Source organism: Erythrolamprus reginae, chromosome 13 (genome assembly GCF_031021105.1).
Source record: "Erythrolamprus reginae isolate rEryReg1 chromosome 13, rEryReg1.hap1, whole genome shotgun sequence".
Classification (NCBI taxonomy): Eukaryota; Metazoa; Chordata; class Lepidosauria; order Squamata; family Dipsadidae; genus Erythrolamprus; species Erythrolamprus reginae.
Genome location: NC_091962.1, coordinates 5,291,328 through 5,314,624, shown reverse-complemented (window position 1 = coordinate 5,314,624; position 23,297 = coordinate 5,291,328). Strand labels below are relative to the sequence as shown.

Sequence of the window (23,297 nt, the reverse complement as noted above, 5' to 3'; positions counted from 1 at the left end):
TGCGTGCTTCCCACCAGGCGCTCTGCACATGTTCAGGAGCCCTGCTTCGTCTGCAGCTCTTCCTTCCTCTGCTCTCCCCCCCCCATCAGGAAACCCAGATGTCCTCGGCGTCCTCTCCAGCGGTGGCTGCTGCTGACGCCGCACGGCGCCCCCCCCCCTCGCTTCCTCCCGGGTCTCCCCGCCCCCGATCGGAGGAGGAAGGCGAGGGCGGGGCCGCAGGGAGCCGAGACGGAGAGAGCCCACGCGGGGGGAAGAAGCAGCAGCGGCAGCGGCAGGAAGGCGGGCGAGGCAAGGCAGCGCCCCGCTCCAGCCAAGAGGTAAGCAAGGCTTCGGAAGACACGCATCTTACACGTGCCTCGGGGATGGGGTCGTGGGGAGGAGGCACCCAGATTCGAACACTCGGACGGGAGGGGGGGAGAAAGGGGAAGGGGACGTTTTGCAAAAAAGAAAAAAAGCGGGGGGGGGGTTTGAAGGGGGGAGGGTGCAAATAAATGAATAAATAAAATATGGAGCGGCTCCCATTCAGACGTGCATCCGTTGCAAGCCGCGGTGCAGCGGGCGCGAGCGCACCGGCGGCTCCCGGGGATTGGAGAGGGCGCGCGCGCGTGCGTTTGCTTCCATGCCCCGCTTTCCTCCCCACCATATGGCCGCTTGGCTTGCAACGTGACAGCCAGCCGTTGCTTTGCTTTGCTTGCTTGCTCGCTCGCCCGGGACCGTCGGTGCGCGAGCGTATCCGGCCCCCCGCGCGCGCGCGCGCGCGCCCAGTTTGCAAAGCGGAGGACGCGCGCTTTCGCTTTCTTTTGCAGGCACCGCGCGCGCGCGCGTCCCCCCCCCTCCAGGGAACCCCGCGTCTTTTTCTCCGCTCCTATTGTGTGCAAAATTTAAAAACGTAAAGATTATTATTATTATTATTATTATTATCATCATCATCATCATCATCATCATCATCATCATCATCATCATTTTAAATGCTTTCGCTCCCATCAAGCTTGGGGAGCCGAGAGCATGTGCAGAGTGCAGGGATTTGCACAGCTCTTGCGCTTCCCCGTGGGCCTTTTCTTTGGGAAAGAAGGGATTTCCTTCAGGAATAAAGGAGGTCCGCTCCCTTTTTTGGGGTGGTGGGGAGGAAGAAGCCCCCCCCCAACCCTTTTTAAATTTCTATTCTATATTTTGGATTGATATTTTATTCTCCATATTTTATATTCTACTTTCTATAAAATGGAATGGAATGGAGCAACAAAATGAATAACAGTGAATAGAATTTCACTGTTATTCATTTTGTTGCTCCATTCCATTTTATCCTATTTTATCTTGGATGGATATTTTATTGTAGTCTCCATATTTTATATTCTACTTTCTGTATTCTATTTTCCATACATTTATTCTGTCATTCATTTTTATTCATTCGGTTATTCTATTCTATATTTTAGATTGATATTCCATTCTCCATATTTTATATTCTACTTTCTAAACATTCAATTCTATTATTCCTTGTTATTCATTCTGTTATTCCATTCCATTTGATGCTATTCTATCTTGGATGGATATTTTATTCTATTCTCCATATTTTATATTCTATTTTCTGTACATTCTATTTTCTACACATTCTATTCTGTCATTCATTTTTATTCATTCGGTTATTCTATTCCATTCTATTCTATTCTATATTTTAGATTGATATTTCTCCATATTTTATATTTTACTTCCTGTACCTTCTATTATTATTCATTGTTATTCATTCTGTTACTCTATTCCATTCCATTCCACTTTATTCTATTTTGGATTGATATTTTATTCTATTCTCCGTCTTTTATATTTTATTTTCTGTACATTCTATTCTGTCATTCATTTTTATTCATTCAGTTATTTTATTCTATTCTTATATTCTCTTCTATTCATTCCTATATTCTCCTAATCTAATTTGGCACACTGACCCTGCAAGCTTAGTTTCTGGGAGAGCTTTTTCCCTCCACCTGTGAAAGGGTCAGGCCCTGAATGGGATCCAGATGTTGAGCAAAGAAGGCATGGTTTTCTCCCTCCCTCCCTTGGGAGAGGGCGAGGTGGGTGGATGGATAGATGGGAGGAAGGAAGGAAGGAAGACAAGCCCGTCCTTGGCCTCGGGGACAGATTCAGCTTCCCATCCATGGGTCAGCTTGGCTGGAGATGAGCGAAGAGTGGTTCAAGGCCAGCACATCTGCGGGGCATCTGGATGAGGGAGCCGCTTTGGATACAAAGGCTTCTCCTACCAGCGGCGCCTGGAAATATATATATATATATAACCCTAGTTAGCGGGCGCTTGGCTGCAACGGGGAGCTCAGTCCCCGAAGATGGAACGGGTTGCAGCTCTGCGGTGGTACATCCCGCCCCCCTTGAAAGGGAGGGGAGGTGGCCGTGACAGCTGGATTTGTCTTGTGTGCAGCTTTGTGTCGTCCTGTTGTGTTCGGTTTCTCTATCCAGATGTGTTATTTTGCGCCCTGGGAGTGTTTTTTTGACCTTGGGGGAATGAAGAAAAAAGGAATTTAATTTAATTTAATAGAAACAGAATAATAATAATGATGATGATAATAATAATAATAATAATAATAATAATAATAATAATTTATTAGATTTGTATGCCGCCCCTCTCCGAGGACTCGGAGAAACATAGAAGACTGACGGCAGAAAAAGACCTCCTGGTTCATCTAGTCTGCCCTTATACTATTTCCTGTATTTTATCTTAGGATGGATCTGTGTTTATCCCAGGCATGTTTAAATTCAGTCCCTGTGGATTTACCAACCACGTCTGCTGGAAGTTTGTTCCATGCATCTACAACTCTTTCAGTCAAATAATATTTTCTCATGTTGCTTCTGATCTTTCCCCCAACTAACTTCAGATTGTGTCCCCTTATTCTTCTGTTCACTTTCCTATTAAAAACACTTCCCTCCTGAACCTTATTTAACCCTTTCACATATTTAAATGTTTCGATCATGTCCCCCCTTTCCCTTCCGTCCTCCAGACTATACAGATGGAGTTCATGAAGTCTTTCCTGATACGTTTTATGCTTAAGACCTTCCACCGTTTTTGTAGCCTGTCTTTGGACCCGTTCAATTTTATCAATATCATTTTGTAGGTGAGGTCTCCAGAACTCGACACAGTATTATTCACCAGCTTCTATACAGCAGGATCACAATCTCCCTCTTCCTGCTTGTTATACCTCTAGCTATGCAGCCAAGCATTCTACTTGCTTTCCCTACCGCCTGACTGCACTATTTTTTCATTTTAATTTGATTTCTATGCCGCCAGATCCCGATGGCATTCAGGGCGGCTGACGCAATGGTAAAGAATATGTACAATATAACAAAAGTCAAATATTAGTTAATAAAGAACAGTAAAACCATAGTAAACCCAATGAGCTATCCAGTCAAAATCAGCATCAGTTGCAATTCAGGCGTGAAAAAATGTTACACGGAATGGGACTTCGACGCCCAGAATCCCCAAGCCTCCCAGACGATGGGAGTTGGAGTCCATTTATACAGTATTTGTGGGTGGGTGTGGGGGGTGCTTATGGGTCTCCTGCCTCCTGCACAGAGGACGTGCAAAATGACACACTTGTGACTTTGCACATGGGTGTGTGTTTGTGTGTGTATTGTTGGCTGGGGAATTCTGGGAATTGAAGTCCACCCGTCTTTCATACAGCCAAGGCTGAAAAACAATTAATTTTGGAGGATCGTTGGAAAGCAACATCCCCAATTAGGTGGCAACAGCGGAGCTAAATTAAACCCATTCTGGCAGGAATTGGTTCTGCTGCTTTTTTTGCAACCTTGAAATCTGGATTTTTTTTCACAAGGAAGGAGATCTTCCCCAGACCCAAAATCGAGCAAAATTCAGCTACCTTTTTACCTTCTATTCAACACTCTCTCCCCTTTAAAAGTCAGAAAAAGCCAAGCATCCTCCAAAATATCCCGAATTCAATTCAAAATATCAAACGGACTCCACAACCCACTATCAAAATAACCAATAGTTTTGAGTTATTTGCATCCAAAAAAACGGTTTGAGGGGGAAAAAAGCAAAGCTTTATTTGTGAGAAAAAACAAAACAAAACAAACCCAATCAAAAAATAAATAAACGAACAATAAATAAGATTTTAGGGTCTAAAAAAAGCAAAGGTTCTAGTCCTTATGGTTCTGAATGAATAGAATAGAATAGAATTTTATTGGTCAAGTGTGATTGGACACACAAGGAATTTGTCTTGGTGCATATGCTCTCAACGTACATAAAATAAAATATACATTTGTCAAGAAGCATGTGGTACAACACTTAATGATTGTCATAGGGGTCAAATAAGCAATGAAGAAGCAATATTAATAAAAATCTTAGGATATACGCAACAAGTTAGAGTCATACAGCCAACATGGGAGGAAGTGGGTGATAGGAATGATGAGAAAAACTAGTAGAATAGAAGTGCAGATTTAGTAGAAAGTCTGACAGTGTTGAGGGAATGAAAAGCCAGATTAAACACTGCAGCTAATTCATGCAAATGAGATGATTGGCACAAACATGGTTGGTGTTAAAAATCAGTACAGATTTTAGATCTGTCCACTTAATATTTCTTAAATATTTCTTAATTATCGTTTGCCACCCAGAATCCGGAAGGAGTTGTGTGGCTTATAAATCAGAAAAAAAAAATACAAAAAAAAATACAGGAAATAGTATAAGAGTAGACTAGATGGACCATGAGGTCTTTTTCTGCTGTCAATCTTCTACGTTTCTATGTTTCTAAAATATAAAAAAATAAATATTTACTTTAAATGTCAGAATTTGAACTTGGGTTTCTTTGGTTACACGCTTAGTGTCAAACTTGTGTTTTGATCAGGTTCAAGGTAAGCTGCAGACCCTGATCGTGGTTTAATCCAGGTTAGATTGTTAAATAAACCCTGCCATGCTGCATTCTGGACTTTTGGCTATCCTGCAGTGCAGAAAACGGCCTGAAACCAGGTCGAAATATATTGGTTGAAATATCCTTTTATCATTGAGATTTGAACCCAGGCTCACTCGAATGCCAAGCAAGGGTTCTTCCTTCTAGAAATTCTGCCTTTTTTGCAACTTGCTTTGATTTTTGGATTTTTAATGCCGCTGTTAGCATGGGGTGGTGGTGGTGGAAAGCAGGTGTATTGAATCCCATCCACCTTTCTGTATGAACTTCCCCTAATCTGGGACTCTGATGCGGGACTTCAACTCCCACCATCCCCAGCCAGTCTGACCTCAAAATAAGGAGGAACTTTCTGACGGTGAGAGCGATCAACCAGTGGAACAGGAGTTGCCTGCAGAGGTTGTGAGAGCTCCAACACTTGAGAGATTGGATTGCGGTTTGTCCGAAATGGTAGAGCAGGGGTGGGACTAGATGACCTACAGGGTCCCTTCCAAATCTAATAATAGTTTAATTTTAAAAAGCTATTGCAAAGTGCAATAAATGGATGGTTGAGCCCAACATTCCTGGTACGGAAGTAAATTTTGTCGTAAATATGAGTCAGTTGGGCTATGAATTTTCGACCAGGGGACCACAACAGTCCAAAATACAAAAACCAGTTCCTAAGTCACTGTTTTCATGCTGTTGTAACTTTGAACAGTCGCTAAAATGGGCTGTCGTAAATTTGTACTTTATAAATCCAGGAAGAAATTCAACCTGGAATGAAAAGAGAAATTTCCTGACAGTCAGAACAATTTAACCAGCGGAACTGCTTGCAACCAGCAGTTGTGGGTGAAATGATTACAGGGCCATGATGGCAAACTTATGGTATTGCTCTATATCAGTTCCAGCTGATTTTGGGGCGTCTGGAAAGCAGGGGAAGGCCGTTTTCACCCTCCCCGGGCTTCAGGAAAGGGTCCAGAGCCTGTGGATGGCAAAAAACAGATCCAACGGGCCTACTGGAAGTTCGTAAATGAATTTTTGGCAACTGATCAAAAAGAAAATTGCCGTCACTGATTTATTTCTTGCTTGAGCAAGGGGGTTGGACTAGATGACCTCCAAGGTCCTTTCCAACTATTGTTATTGTTAAAATTTTTTGACTGTCTCTCCTGCTGCAACGTGAGACCCTCCAACCTCTCATTTCTCAGATCCTGGCTAGTCGAATGCTGGTTAAACCTGCGCTGCCTGGTTTAGCCTTCAAACGTTGCCTCGGCTAGTCTCATGGTTATGCGAAGCAGGTTGGCGAAGGTGAGGGGGACGTAAGCGTCCAGGTATTGAGGTCCTCTTTCTGCCAGCAGGGCACGTGTCGACAGACGATGGGAGTTGGAGTCCCTTCGCGATATTTGGGGGTTCACGGGTGGCCCGCCTCCTGGGCGAAGGACATGCGAAATGGCATTGCGTGCTCCAAAAAAAGGATTTGCAAATAGGTTTTTTAAAAATTATGAATTGCAAGTAGATGGAAGAGAATTATCTCCTGCATTCACACAACCGCTTAACCTGGTTATTGGACGATCCCATTTCCTAGATTTGCACAGTAGTTTAAAGAAGTGTGGGGTGCCCTCACTGTTGGGATCAAAATTTCCATTGCTAAGCAGGGGTACTTATTAAGCAAGTTACAGCTAAGTTTACGGTCCTTCTCGCCACGTTTATCGAGCGAATCCACCACAGTCGTTAAATGAATGAAGCAGTCGTTAAGCAAACCAGCATTGGCTGCCAGTTGGTTTCCGGACACAATTCAAAGTTTTGGTTATATGACCCATAAAGCCCTACGTGGCATGGGACCAGATTACCTCCGAGACCGCTTTCTGCCGCATGAATCCCAGCGACTGGTTAGATCCCACAGAGTCGGCCTTTTCTAGGTCCTGTCATCTAGACAATGTCGTTTGGCGGGGCCTAGGGGAAGGGCCTTCTCTGTGGCGGCCCCGGCCCTCTGGAATCAGCTTCCCCTGGAGATTTGTATGGCCCCCAGCCTCCTTGCCTTGTCTGAAGACTCGTTTATGCCACCAGGCCAGCAGCCATTAGATCTTTGTTCCCTGGCCAATGAATGTATTGAGAGAATGTGAAGTGAATGGAATGATTTTTTTTTTATGGGGGTTTTTGGGCGGGGGTTTAGTTCTTTTAATGAGTTAATTGGATTTAAGATGTTGTGTACTGAGTCATAATAATAATAATAATAATAATAATAATAATAATATAACAGCAACAACAATTATTATTTATTAGGTTTATTATTTATTAGATTTGTATGCCACCCCTCTCCGTAGTCTCCGGGCGGCTCACAACAGTGATAAAAAAAACAATACATGGTAACAAATCTAATATTTAAAATCTGAAAATAACAATTTTACATTAAAAAGTCTAAAAAGCCCCAATATATAAAAACATACATACAGTCATATAGACAAAAACTACATGGGCAAGGGGGAGATGTCTCAGTTCACCCATGCCGGACGGCAGAGGTGGGTTTTAAGGAGTTTACGAAAGGCAAGGAGGGTGGGGGCAATCCTAATCTCTGGGGAGAGCTGGTTCCAGAGGGTCGGAGCCACCACAGAGAAGGCTCTTCCCCTGGGTCCCACCAGCCGACATTGTTTAAGCGACAGGACCCGGAGAAGGCCAACTCTCTGGGACCTAACTGGCCGCTGGGATTCGTGTGGCAGAAGGCGGTCCTGGAGATATTATATTGTGCAAACTGGCTTAGAAGATGTTGGGATCAATATTACACTATCTCCCTGGGCTTCAATATTCCCAGGGATGCTGACTCCAGTTGTGGGAATAGATCTGGCTGCCATTGAGACACAAAAAGGGAAGAAAAGGAGAGAACACTAAAAAACACTAAAAAACCCATTATTAAAAGCAAACACACACACAAACATACCATGTATAAACTGTACAGGGCCCAGGGGAGATGTCTCAGTTCCCCCATGCCTGATGGCAGAGATGGGTCTTAAGAACTTTACGAAAGGCAAAGAGGGTGGGGGCAGTTCTGATCTCCGGGGGGAGCTGGTTCCAGAGGGTCGGGGCCACCACAGAGAAGGCTCTTCTCCTGGGTCCCGCCAAACGACATTGTTTAGTTGACGGGACCCGGAGAAGGCCAACTCTGTGGGACCTAACCGGCCACTGGAATTCGTGCGGCAGAAGGCGGTCTCGCAGATATAATAAACCTCCCAATGACTTTTTGGAAGGTTGTGATTGCCAATCACATAACTCTGCAATCCTTGTAAATTAAATTATGGTTGCCAAGTGCCCTGAAATTTGATTGTGTGATTGTAGGGATGCTGTATCGGTGGACATAAGGACTGGTCATAAATCACCTGTTTCAGGGCTGTTGTCACTTAGGCTAAACAAATGCCTGTAAATCTATTGGCCCAGCAGGACAACTTAACCTTTTCTACCCAAGCTTAGCTTGTTGAATAAATGCAAGATTATTTTATTTTTTTAACCTGGTTTAGTATCTTGAGAATCCAGGTTGTAAATGGGTACACCAGGCTCAACTGCTTCAGAAGCCCAAGGTTTACCTTGTCTTTTTTTAAAAAGGGAGTAGTAAGCAGGGGTTAATATATATTTCTCAAAATATGAGATAGGGGAGATGCAACCAGGAAGAGAGTTTGGATGGAAGACCACCAAGAGATATCCAGCTGACAAGTGGAGAATATTTTCCTAGGAAAAGCCAATGCAAACCATTTTTTTATTATATTGTTGTTTGGAAAATGAGGCTTAATAATAATAATAATAATAATAATAATAATAACAGCAGCAGCAACAACAGCATGGGACCTTGGAGGTCTTCTAGTCCAACCCCCCTGCTTAGGCAGGAAACCCTACACTATTTCAGACAGATGGTTATCCAACATCTGCTTAAAAACTTCCAGTGTTGGGGCATTCACATTTAATAATCATTAATAAAAATCCTAAAAACCCCATATACAGTCATTCCCAGTCATTCAATTCAATCATTCACAACATTGGCTAAAGTTGCTCATGGCCCCTATGGCCGCCAGCAGAGGTAGGTCTTCAGAGCTTTACAAAAGACCAGGAGGGAGGGGCAGTACGTATGTCGTTTGGCAGGACCCAGGGGAAGAGCCTTCTCTGTGGTGGCTCCGACCCTCTGGAATCAGCTCCCTCCAGAGATTAGGATTGCCCCCACCCTCCTTGCCTTTCGTAAACTCCTTAAAACCCACCTCTGCTGTCAAGCGTGGGGGAACTGAAACATCTCCCCCTGCCTATGTAGTTTTCTGTGTATGATGAGTGTATCTATGTTTTTATATATTGGGTTTTCTTGTTTTTTAGACTTTTTAAAATGTATTATAGTTATTTTAGATTCCAACTATTAGATTTGTCATATACATATTGTTTTTATCATTGCTACGGAGAGGGGCGGCATACAAATCTAGGTCTTCAGAGCTTTACAAAAGACCAGGAGGGAGGGGGCGGTACGTATCTTCAGAGGGAGTTTGTTCCAGAGGGCTGGGGCCACCACAGGGAAGGCTCTTCGCCTAGGCCCCGCCAGGCGGCATTGTCTGGTTGACGGGACCTGGAGAAGGCCGACTCCGTGGGACCTAACCGACTGCTGGGATTCACGCGGCAGAAGACGGTCCGAAAGGTAATCTGGTGCTAAGCCATGTAGGGCTTTGTAGGCCATAACCAGCACTTTGAATTGGGCCCGGAGACCAATTGGCAACTAGTGCAGATGTTGAAATGTGGGCAAATCTTGGGAGACCCACAATAGCTCGCGCGGCTGCCTTTTGCACGATTTGCAGTCTCCGAACCCTCTTCAAAGGCAGCCCCATGTAGAGAGCATTGCAGTAGTCGAACCCCGAGGTGATAAGGGCGCGAGTGACTGTGAGAAGTGTCCAGATAGGGCCTCAACTGGTGCACAAGGTGTACCCGAGCAAACGCCCCCTCGCCCACAGTCGAGAGATGGTCTTCTAAGCTCAGCTGTGGATCAAGGAGTTTACTTTGCGGTTGTACGCCTGAGGACTAGCCCCATATAGTTCGGCCTCATCCCCTGCTTGCTTTTCAATGCCACCCTGTCTGCCTTGCCAGCCGGCCGGAGCCTGACGTAGCCCGAATGGCACTCGTCCCCCTTGACCTTCACCTTCAAAAGGAGAAAGACCCCCATTCATCGCAGCTAGAAATCCACTCCGGCCTTCGCTTTTTTCCACAACGCCTTGCTTATGCATGGGGGGGTCTTTGAAAAAAAAGACCCCGGGGTGGTTTTTTGGTGGTGTGTGTGTGTGAATGAACGGAGTGAGGTATCTCCCCGAGAAATGGAGTGGGGTGGCCTTTTGCTCGTGGGAAGCGTGCGGTGGTGTCGAGAACGCAACCCGGCTCCTCTCGGTGTGGGTGTTGCGACCGAGCGAGCATTTTCCTCAGGATGTTACGTGTTTTCGGCTTTTGTCTCGGAGTGGGGGGGGGAAGGGTCGGGGAAGAGGAAGAAACACCGCGGCTCAAGGACGGTGGGGGCGAGGGCTCCGGGGGGGGGCCACGGACTTCCGCTTCTCTTGCATTTCCTCTGCAAAACAGGAAGCGGCCTTGTACGTCAACCACCAGCTAGGCCAGTTTTTGGAACCGAGGGCTTAAATTTCTCTCCCCTGACCCCCCTGTGTTTTGCAGAGGGTGGGGGGGAGAGGGCTCAAGCCTAGGGGAGATCCCTGGACAAATTGGGGGTGGGTGGGAAGGAAGGGGAAGATGGCCCTGTCGAGGGTTTGATAGGAAAAGCACAGCTCGAATCTCTTCTCTGCACAAACGCAAACACACAGACTGAAAAAAAGAATATTTATTGTGTCTAAATGTGTGTGCCCACCATCTTCCTTTTGCTCTGGTCAAGTTCCTTTTCTCTTTCAATAGCCATGCTTCCTCTCCCAAGGTCATTTCCTGTAATTCCTGCCTATCACAGCAAATGACCCTTCCTTCCTTCTCTCTCTCCCACTCTCCTTTGGCTTTCTTCTATCTTCCCTCTTTCCCTTCTTCTTTCCTTCCGTCCTTCCTTCCTTCCATTCCTCCCTCCCTCCTTCTCTCTCTCCATCCCTCCTTTGCCTTCTATTTTTCTTCCTTCCTTCCTTCCCTCCCTGTCTCTCTCCTTTGTCTTTCTTCTACTTTCCCTCTTTCCCTTCTCCTTCCTTCCTTCCTTCCTTCCTTCTCTCCCTCCCTCCTTTGCCTTTCTTCTATTTCCCTTCCTTCCTTCTCTCCCTCCCTCCTTTGCCTTTCTTCTATTTTCCTTCCTTCCTTCTCTCTCTCCCTCCTTTGCCTTTCTTCTATTTCCCTTCCTTCCTTCCTTCCTTTCTTCTCTCCCTCCCTCCTTTGCCTTTCTTCTATTTTCCTTCCTTTCTTCCTTCCTTTCTTCTCTCCCTCCCTCCTTTGCCTTTCTTCTATTTTCCTTCCTTTCTTCCTTCCTTTCTTCTCTCCCTCCCTCCTTTGCCTTTCTTCTATTTTCCTTCCTTTCTTCCTTCCTTTCTTCTCTCCCTCCCTCCTTTGCCTTTCTTCTATTTTCCTTCCTTTCTTCCTTCCTTTCTTCTCTCCCTCCCTTCTTTGCCTTTCTTCTATTTCCCTTCCTTTCTTCCTTCCTTCCTTCTCTCCCTCCTTTGCCTTTCTTCTATTTTCCTTCCTTTCTTCCTTCCTTCCTTCTCTCCCTCCCTCCTTTGCCTTTCTTCTATTTTCCTTCCTTTCTTCCTTCCTTTCTTCTCTCCCTCCCTTCTTTGCCTTTCTTCTATTTCCCTTCCTTTCTTCCTTCTCTCCCTCCTTTGCCTTTCTTCTATTTTCCTTCCTTCCTTCCTTTCTTCTCTCCCTCCCTCCTTTGCCTTTCTTCTATTTTCCTTCCTTTCTTCCTTCCTTTCTTCTCTCCCTCCCTCCTTTGCCTTTCTTCTATTTTCCTTCCTTTCTTCCTTCCTTTCTTCTCTCCCTCCCTTCTTTGCCTTTCTTCTATTTCCCTTCCTTTCTTCCTTCCTTCTCTCTCTCCTTTGCCTTTCTTCTATTTCCCTTCCTTCCTTCTCTCTCCCCCTCCCTCCTTTGCCTTTCTTCTATTTCCCTTCCTTCCTTCCTTCCTTCTCTCCCTCCTTTGCCTTTCTTCTATTTTCCTTCCTTTCTTCCTTCCTTTCTTCTCTCCCTCCCTCCTTTGCCTTTCTTCTATTTCCCTTCCTTCCTTCCTTCCTTCTCTCCCTCCTTTGCCTTTCTTCTATTTTCCTTCCTTTCTTCCTTCCTTCTCTCCCTCCCTCCTTTGCCTTTCTTCTATTTTCCTTCCTTTCTTCCTTCCTTTCTTCTCTCCCTCCCTCCTTTGCCTTTCTTCTATTTTCCTTCCTTTCTTCCTTCCTTTCTTCTCTCCCTCCCTCCTTTGCCTTTCTTCTATTTTCCTTCCTTTCTTCCTTCCTTTCTTCTCTCCCTCCCTCCTTTGCCTTTCTTCTATTTCCCTTCCTTTCTTCCTTCCTTCTCTCTCTCCTTTGCCTTTCTTCTATTTTCCTTCCTTTCTTCCTTCCTTTCTTCTCTCCCTCCCTCCTTTGCCTTTCTTCTATTTTCCTTCCTTTCTTCCTTCCTTTCTTCTCTCCCTCCCTCCTTTGCCTTTCTTCTATTTTCCTTCCTTTCTTCCTTCCTTCTCTCTCTCCTTTGCCTTTCTTCTATTTCCCTTCCTTCCTTCCTTCTCTCTCCCCCTCCCTCCTTTGCCTTTCTTCTATTTCCCTTCCTTCCTTCCTTCTCTCTCCCCCTCCCTCCTTTGCCTTTCTTCTATTTCCCTTCCTTCCTTCCTTCTCTCTCCCCCTCCCTCCTTTGCCTTTCTTCTATTTCCCTTCCTTCCTTCCTTCCTTCTCTCCCTCCCTCCTTTGCTTTTCTTCTATTTTCCTTCCTTCCTTCCTTCTCTCCCTCCCTCCTTTGCCTTTCTTCTATTTTCCTTCCTTTCTTCCTTCCTTTCTTCTCTCCCTCCCTCCTTTGCCTTTCTTCTATTTCCCTTCCTTTCTTCCTTCCTTCTCTCTCTCCTTTGCCTTTCTTCTATTTTCCTTCCTTTCTTCCTTCCTTTCTTCTCTCCCTCCCTCCTTTGCCTTCTATTTCCCTTCCTTCCTTCCTTCCTTCTCTCCCTCCTTTGCCTTTCTTCTATTTCCCTTCCTTCCTTCCTTCTCTCTCCCCCTCCCTCCTTTGCCTTTCTTCTATTTTCCTTCCTTTCTTCCTTCCTTTCTTCTCTCCCTCCCTCCTTTGCCTTTCTTCTATTTCCCTTCCTTTCTTCCTTCCTTCTCTCTCTCCTTTGCCTTTCTTCTATTTTCCTTCCTTTCTTCCTTCCTTTCTTCTCTCCCTCCCTCCTTTGCCTTTCTTCTATTTCCCTTCCTTCCTTCCTTCCTTCTCTCCCTCCTTTGCCTTTCTTCTATTTCCCTTCCTTCCTTCCTTCTCTCTCCCCCTCCCTCCTTTGCCTTTCTTCTATTTTCCTTCCTTCCTTCCTTCTCTCTCTCCTTTGCCTTTCTTCTATTTTCCTTCCTTTCTTCCTTCCTTTCTTCTCTCCCTCCCTCCTTTGCCTTTCTTCTATTTCCCTTCCTTTCTTCCTTCCTTCTCTCTCTCCTTTGCCTTTCTTCTATTTTCCTTCCTTTCTTCCTTCCTTTCTTCTCTCCCTCCCTCCTTTGCCTTTCTTCTATTTCCCTTCCTTCCTTCCTTCCTTCTCTCCCTCCTTTGCCTTTCTTCTATTTCCCTTCCTTCCTTCCTTCTCTCTCCCCCTCCCTCCTTTGCCTTTCTTCTATTTCCCTTCCTTCCTTCCTTCCTTCTCTCCCTCCTTTGCCTTTCTTCTATTTCCCTTCCTTCCTTCCTTCTCTCCCTCCCTCCTTTGCTTTTCTTCTATTTTCCTTCCTTCCTTCCTTCTCTCTCTCCCTCCTTTGCCTTTCTTCTATTTTCCTTCCTTCCTTCCTTTCTTCTCTCCCTCCCTCCTTTGCCTTTCTTCTATTTCCCTTCCTTTCTTCCTTCCTTCTCTCTCTCCTTTGCCTTTCTTCTATTTCCCTTCCTTTCTTCCTTCCTTCTCTCTCTCCTTTGCCTTTCTTCTATTTCCCTTCCTTCCTTCCTTCTCTCTCCCCCTCCCTCCTTTGCCTTTCTTCTATTTCCCTTCCTTCCTTCCTTCCTTCCTTCCTTCTCTCTCTCCTTTGCCTTTCTTCTATTTCCCTTCCTTTCTTCCTTCCTTTCTTCTCTCCCTCCTTTGCCTTTCTTCTATTTCCCTTCCTTTCTTCCTTCCTTCTCTCTCTCCTTTGCCTTTCTTCTATTTCCCTTCCTTCCTTCCTTCTCTCTCCCCCTCCCTCCTTTGCCTTTCTTCTATTTCCCTTCCTTCCTTCCTTCCTTCCTTCTCTCTCTCCTTTGCCTTTCTTCTATTTCCCTTCCTTTCTTCCTTCCTTTCTTCTCTCCCTCCCTCCTTTGCCTTTCTTCTATTTTCCTTCCTTTCTTCCTTCCTTCTCTCTCTCCTTTGCCTTTCTTCTATTTCCCTTCCTTTCTTCCTTCCTTTCTTCTCTCCCTCCCTCCTTTGCTTTTCTTCTATTTTCCTTCCTTCCTTCCTTCTCTCTCTCCCTCCTTTGCCTTTCTTCTATTTTCCTTCCTTCCTTCTCTCTCCCCCTCCCTCCTTTGCCTTTCTTCTATTTCCCTTCCTTCCTTCCTTCCTTCCTTCCTTCCTTCTCTCCCTCCTTTGCCTTTCTTCTATTTTCCTTCCTTTCTTCTTTCCTTCCTTCCTTTTCTTTCTTTCCTTCAGTTCCCAGAATCCCCCAGTCAGCTTGCTTTAAGATGGGTGGACTTCCACTCCCAGAATTCTGGGAGTTGAAGTCCACACCATAATTTCCCCAGGGTTGAAAAATTCTTCTAATGGTAGTAAATACTAAATGTTGCCTAGGTGTCTTTTTCCCCCCAATAGAATCCAATCGAGTCATTTTTTCCTTTCTATTTTATTTCTGGACACGTTTCCACCCGTGTTGCAAAGGGACCCCACCACCAGCCACCTTCATGGAAACCAGAGAAGGACGTAACTTCGTCCCCGTTGGTTTTTCCTTGCAACCAACTTTGGGGAGGGGGGTACTCCCACCCACCCCTTTTTTTGAAAGCCGACTTCCACCTCCTCGGGCTAATTTCTATTTTCTGGGTCACGGCAAAGCCCTCGCAGGGCCCTCTGGCTTTTGAGGTTGCATCACAAGCCTTTTCCCCCCTTCGATTCTTTACACAAGTCAGGGGTTTTTTTTTTGCACTTCCTCCATGGAGAAGGAGGAGAGCGAGACGTCGTTGCCCTGGGGTGGCTTGCTCAGAGGCCGCCTCGAATCGCTCGACGCAGTGTGACTCTCTCGCGGTTTCCAAACCTGTCTTCCTTTTTTCTTCTCTCGCATTCGGCCGGCCTCGTCTTTCCACCCGCCAGCCTAGCCTTGACTCAGCCGCCGCTAATTATGGGAAACCGTTAGAAGAGTGGGAGGAAGTGTTAATAGCGCCTTATGGGGTGGTAATAATTAACCTTTATTCTCATCGTGGGCCAAAAGTGCATCATCATCATCATCATCATCATTATTATTATTATTTATTAGATTTGTATGCCGCCCCTCTCCAAAGACTTGGGGCGGCTCACAATAAACAATAAACAATATAGTACAAATCCAATAATTAAAAACACATCCCTATTCTATTCTACTAGTTTTTCTCATCATTCTTATCACCCATTTCCTCCCATGTTGACTGTATGACTGTAACTTGTTGCTTATATCCTAAGATTTTTGTTAATATTGCTTCTTCGTTGCTTATTTGACCCCTATGACAATCATTAAGTGTTGTACCACATGATTCTTGACAAATGTATATTTTATTTTATGTACGCTGAGAGCATATGCACCAAGACAAATTCCTTGTGTGTCCAATCACACTTGGCCAATAAAAATTCTATTCTATTCTATTCTATATGTTTTGGGCCTAGTAGGCCTCCCTGCAGCCTCCTGCCCACACATACACTGTGCATCTAGGTGCGACCCCCCCCCCCCCCATCATGCTCCGTTTTGGGCCTAGCAGGCCTCCCTGAAGTCTCCTGGGAGCAAAAACGGGCTGTGGGGTGCCATACTGTAGCATGTGTGTGACACCCCCACACATTCCTCCCACACATGGGTGTGCGATGCCCTCAGGCTCCCACAAACACAGGGCGGGCACTGCTTTGGGCCTAGCAGGCCTCTCTGAAGCCTCCTGGGAGCAAAAACGGGCTGTGGGGGACACTTCTATGCTGCTTCAGGGGGCTTCATAGCCCTCTCTAAGTTTACAGAATGAGAAAATTGCCCCTAACAATTTGGGTCCTCATTTTATCCACCTTGGAAGGATGGAAGGCTGAGTCAACCAGAAGGAAGGGATGGAGGGAGGGAGGGACGGAGGAAGGAAGGAAGGAAGGAAGGAAGGAAGGAAGGAATAGCACTTATATACTGCTTCACAGTGCATTACAGCCCTCTCTAAGCAGTTTACAGAGTCAGCCTCTTGCCCCCAACAATCTGGGCCTCATTTTACCCACCTAGGAAGGAAGGAAGACAGGAAGGAAGGAAAGAGGGAAGGAGGGAAAGAAGGAAGGAAGGGCAATGCCAATAGCACTTGGACTTATATACCACTTTCTAGCCCTCTCTAAACGGTTTGCAGACTCAGCCTCTTGCCCTCAACACTCTGGGTCCTCATTTGACCCACCTCGGAAGGACGGAAGGCTGAGTCAACCTTGAGCCAGTCAGGATCGAACGGCCTAACGGCTGGCGGCATTGGCTCTCGTGCTATAGGATCTGCTGCTTGAGCCGAGGGTTGGACTAGAAGACCTCCAAGTTCCCTTCCAACTCTGTGATTCTATTCTGTTGTGTATGTGAAAGTACCAGAGGTAAATTCAGAGCTATCTCAGGCCGCGTAGGGGAGATTTTGCAGGGGGGAAAAGTCCAGCAATGGGAAAAGGTCACTTATGACGGTTTTCACCTGCAGGATTCCCTCTTGTCACGTGACCAGAATTTGGTCCAAATAACGACCAGGTTATTACACTGCAGTACTTTGCTTAACAACTGTGGCATGAAAGGCCGTAAAATGGGACAGACTCACTTAACGCCCATCTCACTTAGCGACAGAAGTTTTGGGCTCAATTGTGGTCATAATGCCTATATGAGGCAAAGAAAAAAAAGATTATCTATGTTGTTAATAATGTTAAATATTGTTTAATAATGTGCTTCGCCGTGATGCGATGTTTGTGGGTTGCCCGCAATTTACTTTTTAACGCCTCATTGTCTCTTTTTCTTGTCCAAGAAACACTTCCAAGATGACGCCGGAACGCTGCCCCTTCGCGTCCACCATTGCTGCAGGATGCTGACCCCCAACGGCCGAGTGGAAGGGGGGTGCCGGCAATTGCTCTTTTCCCAAACGGTTGGCAAGCGTCTCTTCATGGGGAGCTCACTGCCTTTCTCTGTCTACTTGACCACCGCTGGCTGTCTCGGGAGCCCTCGATTGGCTGGCGAGCCGGAGAGGCAGCGGGGCCTCCCCTCCAATCAGAGACAAGGGCGGGATACGGAGTCCTGAGCGCACGCCGTCCAGGGGCGATGCAGTCGGACGATCTCTTCGTTCGCAAGATGCGACGCCACTCGAACCGTCCCCCGCTCACCTCCTTCTCTTTTGACAATTTCCGGGCCCCGAAGCCCCAGGCGTGCGAGGGCCCGCTCGTGGGACACTGCGGCCCGCCGCTGAGGTCGCCGCAACGTGGCAGCCTCATGCACCGCAGCAACAGCGATGTGACCCTGAGCGAAGGGGAGATGACAACCTCTGCAGGCGCTCCTGGCTCGCCGTTGTCGCTGGCCGCTGCGTCCGCGACGGGGTTCCAGCGAAATAGCAGCAGTCCCAGCATGCCCTCGAAGAACATGGCGCCCCCTCGAGCCCGGGCACACAGCCACGAAGAGTCGCGGGTGGGCAGCCCCACCGCACGCCGTTTCCGTGATCCCCTGCTCCTGCTGGGACTGGCATCCTCAGATGTCTGGGAATCGGACGGGAGTGGCGCCCCGCCGGCAGAGACCAGCGTATCGCTTCCCGCATCGGAGGTGGCCACGCCGGTGTGGGGCCGCCACTTGGCCCATTACGACGTCCAGAGTATCCTCTTTGAGCCCGGCGAGGGGGCCCGGGAAGCCGCCAGGCAGGGCAACGTCACCACGGGGGCTTCGGCGGCTTCGCAGTGCCGTACGGCGGACGTGATGCCGATTTTGGAGGACGGGGCCGAGGAGGAGGAAGGGGGCACGCTGGTGCTCAGCTGTTCCGCCTTTCGGGTAGAAGCCGGAGGAGAGGTCGAACGGGGACTAGGCCAACACCGAGGATTGCCCGCGGGCTTCCACTGTCCAAACATGGCCGTTTCGGTTCTGGAAGAACCCCGTGAAAGTTACGGACAGAGGAGCAGCCGAGTTATGCACGCCATCGAGTATGCTGATCTTGGAGCCTGTTACTACCGGAAGCATTTTTACGGCAAAGGTGAACGAGGGGCGGCAGGGGGAATGTGAGGGGGGTGGGGAGGAGAGCAGAGGGGAAAATGTTCAATGAACCACTATTTCCCATAAAATTAGATTAGATTGGATTAGATTTATTGGATTTATATCCTGCCCCTCTCCGTAGACTCGGGGCGGCTCACAACAATGGTAAAAAACAATAGATAGTAACAAATCTAATATTTAGCAATCTAAATTACAGTTTTAGGTTAAAAAATCCAAAAAATTAACCCCAATATGTAAAAAATAAGCACACAGTCGAATCATACACAGAAACTACATGGGCAAGGGGGAGATGTCTCAATTCCCCCACGCCTGACGGCAGAGGTGGGTTTGAAGGAGTTTCCGAAAGGCAAGGAGGGTGGGGGCAATCCTGATCTCTGGGGGGAGCTGGTTCCAGAGGGTCGGAGCCACCACAGAGAAGGCTCTTCCCCTGGGTCCCGCCAGACAACATTGTTTAGTCGACGGGATCCGGAGAAGGCCGACTCTGTGGGACCTAACCGGTCGCTGGGATTCGTGCGGCAGAAGGCGGTCCTGGAGATGTTGAAGCACAGGTGGTCCTCAACGTTCATCCAACGTGGTACCGAAAAAAGTGACTTCAACAACCTGTTCAGTACTTATGACCATAGTCAGGTGATCAGGATTTAAGTGCTTGGCAACTGGCATGTACTTATGTCTGTTGTATCATGGGGGGGGGGGGGGGAGTGTCACGTGATCTCCCATTTTGTTCCCCCTTCGTAGTCAGCTTTTAATGAGCTTACCAATAGCAGTGTTTCACTTAAGAACCATGGGGAAGACCTAATTTTTTTTAATTAATAATTTTTATTGGTATATAAACTTTAAAAACAAAATACAAAAAAGAAAATACACACAAAAAAGTCGTTGTACAAAACAAATCCAAAACAAAAACATACATTATCACCTACACAGTCATTTTACGGTACGCATATCGGCTCTTAATCTTACGCTTCTAAACTTTTCCCAGGGTGTCCAGCAAACCTGGAAAACAGGGAAATCAGGGAATTATCTGGGAAATCGGCGGTTTGGGAAATATCGGAATGATCAGGGAATTCGTGAAAAAAACAATACATCAGGGGAAAAAATCAAACTGTATTAAAATGTTTAAAAGTCAGTAAAAAATCATATAAAAAAACCAACAACTGATCGCGCTGCCTGGCAGAGTCAAGCAAAAATGAGCATAACTGTGGCAACTTCCTCAGCTACCGATATTTCTCCACGGCTTAGCCGTTTGGTATGACGTCATGTACAACCACGGCTTAACTAGTTGGCTAGTTACAGGGAAATGTCAGGGAAATATCAGGGAATTTCAAAATGCTTTCCCCCTGGACACCCTGTTTTCCATTTATTCTTACTCTTATTTATATTATTATTTATTCATTAGGAACTTAATTACAACACCTATCATTCATATACAGTAGTCCCTCACCTATCGCTGGTGTTACGTTCTAGACCTGGCCGCGATAGGTGAAATCCGCGATGGGGAATTTATCGACTGATAGTACTTATTTAAGTATTTATATTGTAATTGTTTGGTAAGTTTTCATTGTTTTAAGTGTTTATAAACCCTTCCCACACAGTATTTATTTTAGATACAGTATTTAAATACAGTATTTACAATTTTAGAGATATTTTTTTAAAAAAAACCTGCCGATCGAGTTCGGCGGGCTGTTTAAATCTGCCGATCGACTTCCTCAGAAACCCGCGATGAAGTGAAGCCGCAGTAGGTGAAGCGCGGTATAGCGAGGGACTACTGTACTATATACTTTCCTGCTTGAACAGAAGGTTAGACTAGAAGACCTCCAAGGTCCCTTCGAAGTCTATTCTGTTATTTTGAATATATACTGCTCAAAAAAAATAAAGGGAGCACTCAAAGAACCCATCCTAGATCTGAATGAATGAAATATTCTCATTGAATACTTTGTTCTGTACAAAGTTGAATGTGCACAACAGCCTGTGAAATTGATTGTCAATCAGTGTTGCTTCCTCAGTGGACAGTTTAATTTCACAGAAGTTTGATTTACTTGGAGTTATATTCTGTTATTTAAGTGTTCCCTTTATTTTTTTTGAGCAGTGAATATATTTTTCTACATATTAATATTATACAGTATCTTATCCATTTATCCTTACCATTTTATAGATGTGCAGTAATCCCTCGCTTTTCGTGGGGGATGCGTTCCAAGACCACCCGTGAAAAACGAATTTCCGTGAAGTAGAGGAAAGATATTATTTTATGTATTTAATACAGTATTTGGACTTTTAAAACCCACCCTATGCATTAAACAGTCATTCTATAATGTTTCTCAGCTGGAACTACATGTGATATCCTACCAGTTTGTTTAATAGAGTACAGTAGTACTGTAGAAGGATTTTATGAATTTTTAATGGATTTAAAATTTTCAATGGATTTAATGGATTTAAACCCGTGAAGTAGCAAATCCGCAAAAGATGAACCACGAAGTAGCAAGGGATTACTGTGTCCTAATATTTAATACATTATTTTATTTTGCCAAGCCATTTCAATTCAATTCAATTTATTAGATTTGTATGCCGCCCCTCTCCGAAGACTCGGGGCGGCTCACAACAACAATAAAAACAGTATAACAATGGAACAAATCTAATAATAAGATTACATTAAAAACCCCCAACTATTTAAAAACCATACAACACATACATACCAAACATAAAATATAAGAAAGCCTGGGGGAGATGTCTCAATTCCCCCATGCCTGGCGATATAGGTGGGGAGTAACTTGCGAAAGACAAGGAGGGTGGGGGCCGTTCTAATCTCCGGGGGGGGAGTTGATTCCAGAGGGCCGGGGCCGCCACAGAGAAGGCTCTTCCCCTCTTATATTTGTATAATAGATTCCTTGTTTTCTAATACATTGTTCCCTCACTTTCCGCGGGGGATGCGTTCCGAGACCACCCGCGAAAGTTGAATTTCCGCGAAGTAGAGATGCGGAAGTAAATACACTATTTTTGGCTATGAACAGCATCACAAGCCTTCCCTTAACACTTTAAACCCCTAAATTGCAATTTTCCATTCCCTTAGCAACCATTCAGATTATTACTTACCATGTTTATTAATGTTTATTAAAAAAAATATTTATTAAAGGCAGACGAAAGTTAGGCGATGACATATGACGTCATCGGGTAGGAAAAAACGTGGTATAGGGGAAAAAACCCGCAAGGTATTTTTTAATTAATATTTTTGAAAAACCGTGGTACAGACTTTCCGCGAAGTTCGAACCTGAGAAAATCGAGGGAACACTATTCCGAATCTCCTGTTTCTTTTAATTCAATAGTCAAATTTGTCCAGTTCTGCACAATCCAATATCTTTTTAATTATTAGGTGGGAAAGACCTAAATTCAGATGCGTCTCGTTGAACGGCCGACAGAAATACCGATAATGGCCGTACGCCATTAAACCGCCAGTATTTGGGGCGCAGAAGAAACTTCTGGGTTAAAACGGTAGTTCAGGAGCCGTTTCCAAGCTGGAATTCAGTTCTCCATTAGATTTAATCTTCCGAAGGCAGAGTTATTTGGGACATCAAAGCGTTCTGCCCTAACTCGATTAGCCATTCTTCCCAGGATGGAGCACTTTGATGTTTCTGTGGCTAAGAACTTCTGACTGTGTGTTCTTCCCTTGGTTTTAAAATAGAAGCTTAGAACGGTTTCTTGTTTGGCCCCGATTTTACTTCCCTTTCACATGACCATTTCGTTCCGAAGCTGCGGTGACCGGTTCTTGCATTCCCTGTGCGTTAGGGTTAAATGAACAACCTTAAAGTGCCTTGAAGATGATTGTCAGGTCCTTTTTTCCTTTTCATTTTTTTAAAAAAAATAGTTGTTTCACATAAAAAAGAAGAGAAAGGGGAAAGGGGTGGGGGTCAAAAGAAATAAAAGTGATAGACAAGTGGTTACATCATTGTAGAAGTAATTCTGAAAGACAGTAATACCTCATGATACGAACTTAATTGGTTCAAGGAGGAGGTTCGTATGACGAAAGATTCGTAAGACGAAACATTGTTTCTCATAGGAAACAATGTAAAGTCAATTAATCCGTGCAACCAAAAAACCCCCGCAAAAAAACGGCTTTCGGCGACTGCTGGGAAGCCGCGGGGCTGTTTTAAAAGGTGACAGCCGGCCTGGGGGGCTTCCCAGCACCCCCACGAACCCGGGTTTGGGGTTCGGGGGGTGCTGGGAAGCCCCCCAGGCCGGCTGCGACCTTTTAAAACAGCCGCGCCGCTTCCCAGCTGTCTCCTGAAGCCGAACGCCAAAGCCAAAACTTCCGCGTTCGGCTTCGGGAGACAGATGGGAAGCCGCACGGCTGTTTTAAAAGGTGACAGCCGGGCTGGGGGGCTTCCCAGCAACCTCCCGAACCGAACCCGGGGTTCAGAAAAATTTTGCCTCTTCTTACGAACTTTGTTCGAGTTACGAACCGGCATTCGGGAGGCTTCTGGGAAGCCCCGCCGCCCGGCTGTCACCTTTTAAAACAGCCGCGCGGCTTCCCAGCAGTCTCCGAACGCCGGTTCGTAACTCGAAAAAAGTTCGTAAGAAGAGGCAAAATTTTTCTGAACCCCGGGTTCGCATCATGAGTTGTTCGTAAGACGAGGGGTTCGTATCTTGAGGTACCACTGTACAGTGATACCTCGTCTTACAAACGCCTCATCATACAAACTTTTCGAGATACAAACCGGGGTTTAAGATTTTTTTGCCTCCTTACAAACTATTTTCACCTTACAAACCCACCGTGGCCGCTGGGATGCCCTGCCTCCAGACTTCCGTTGCCAGCGAAGCGCCTGTTTTTGCGCTGCTGGGATTCCCCGGTGGCTCCCCTCCAGCGAGGGGAGCCTCAGTGAAATCGCAGCATCGCAAAAACCCAGAGGTC

At 45.9% G+C, this 23,297-nt stretch overlaps 1 protein-coding gene across 3 annotated transcripts in view; it reads left to right on the top strand.

The window, feature by feature from the left end:
• Positions 1–229: 229 nt before the first annotated feature.
• Positions 230–23,297, top strand: part of SIPA1 (signal-induced proliferation-associated 1) — an 84,564-nt gene continuing 61,496 nt past the window's right edge. For 2 of the 3 annotated variants that reach the window (XM_070766037.1, XM_070766035.1), the window contains exons 1-2: positions 230–317; positions 17,175–18,377. In XM_070766037.1, the coding sequence (XP_070622138.1) occupies positions 17,465–18,377 (913 nt within the window). In that variant the 5' untranslated portion in view covers positions 230–317; positions 17,175–17,464. Of the gene's footprint in view, positions 318–17,174; positions 18,378–23,297 lie in introns of those variants that run through there. The other variant, XM_070766036.1, reaches the window with a different exon arrangement.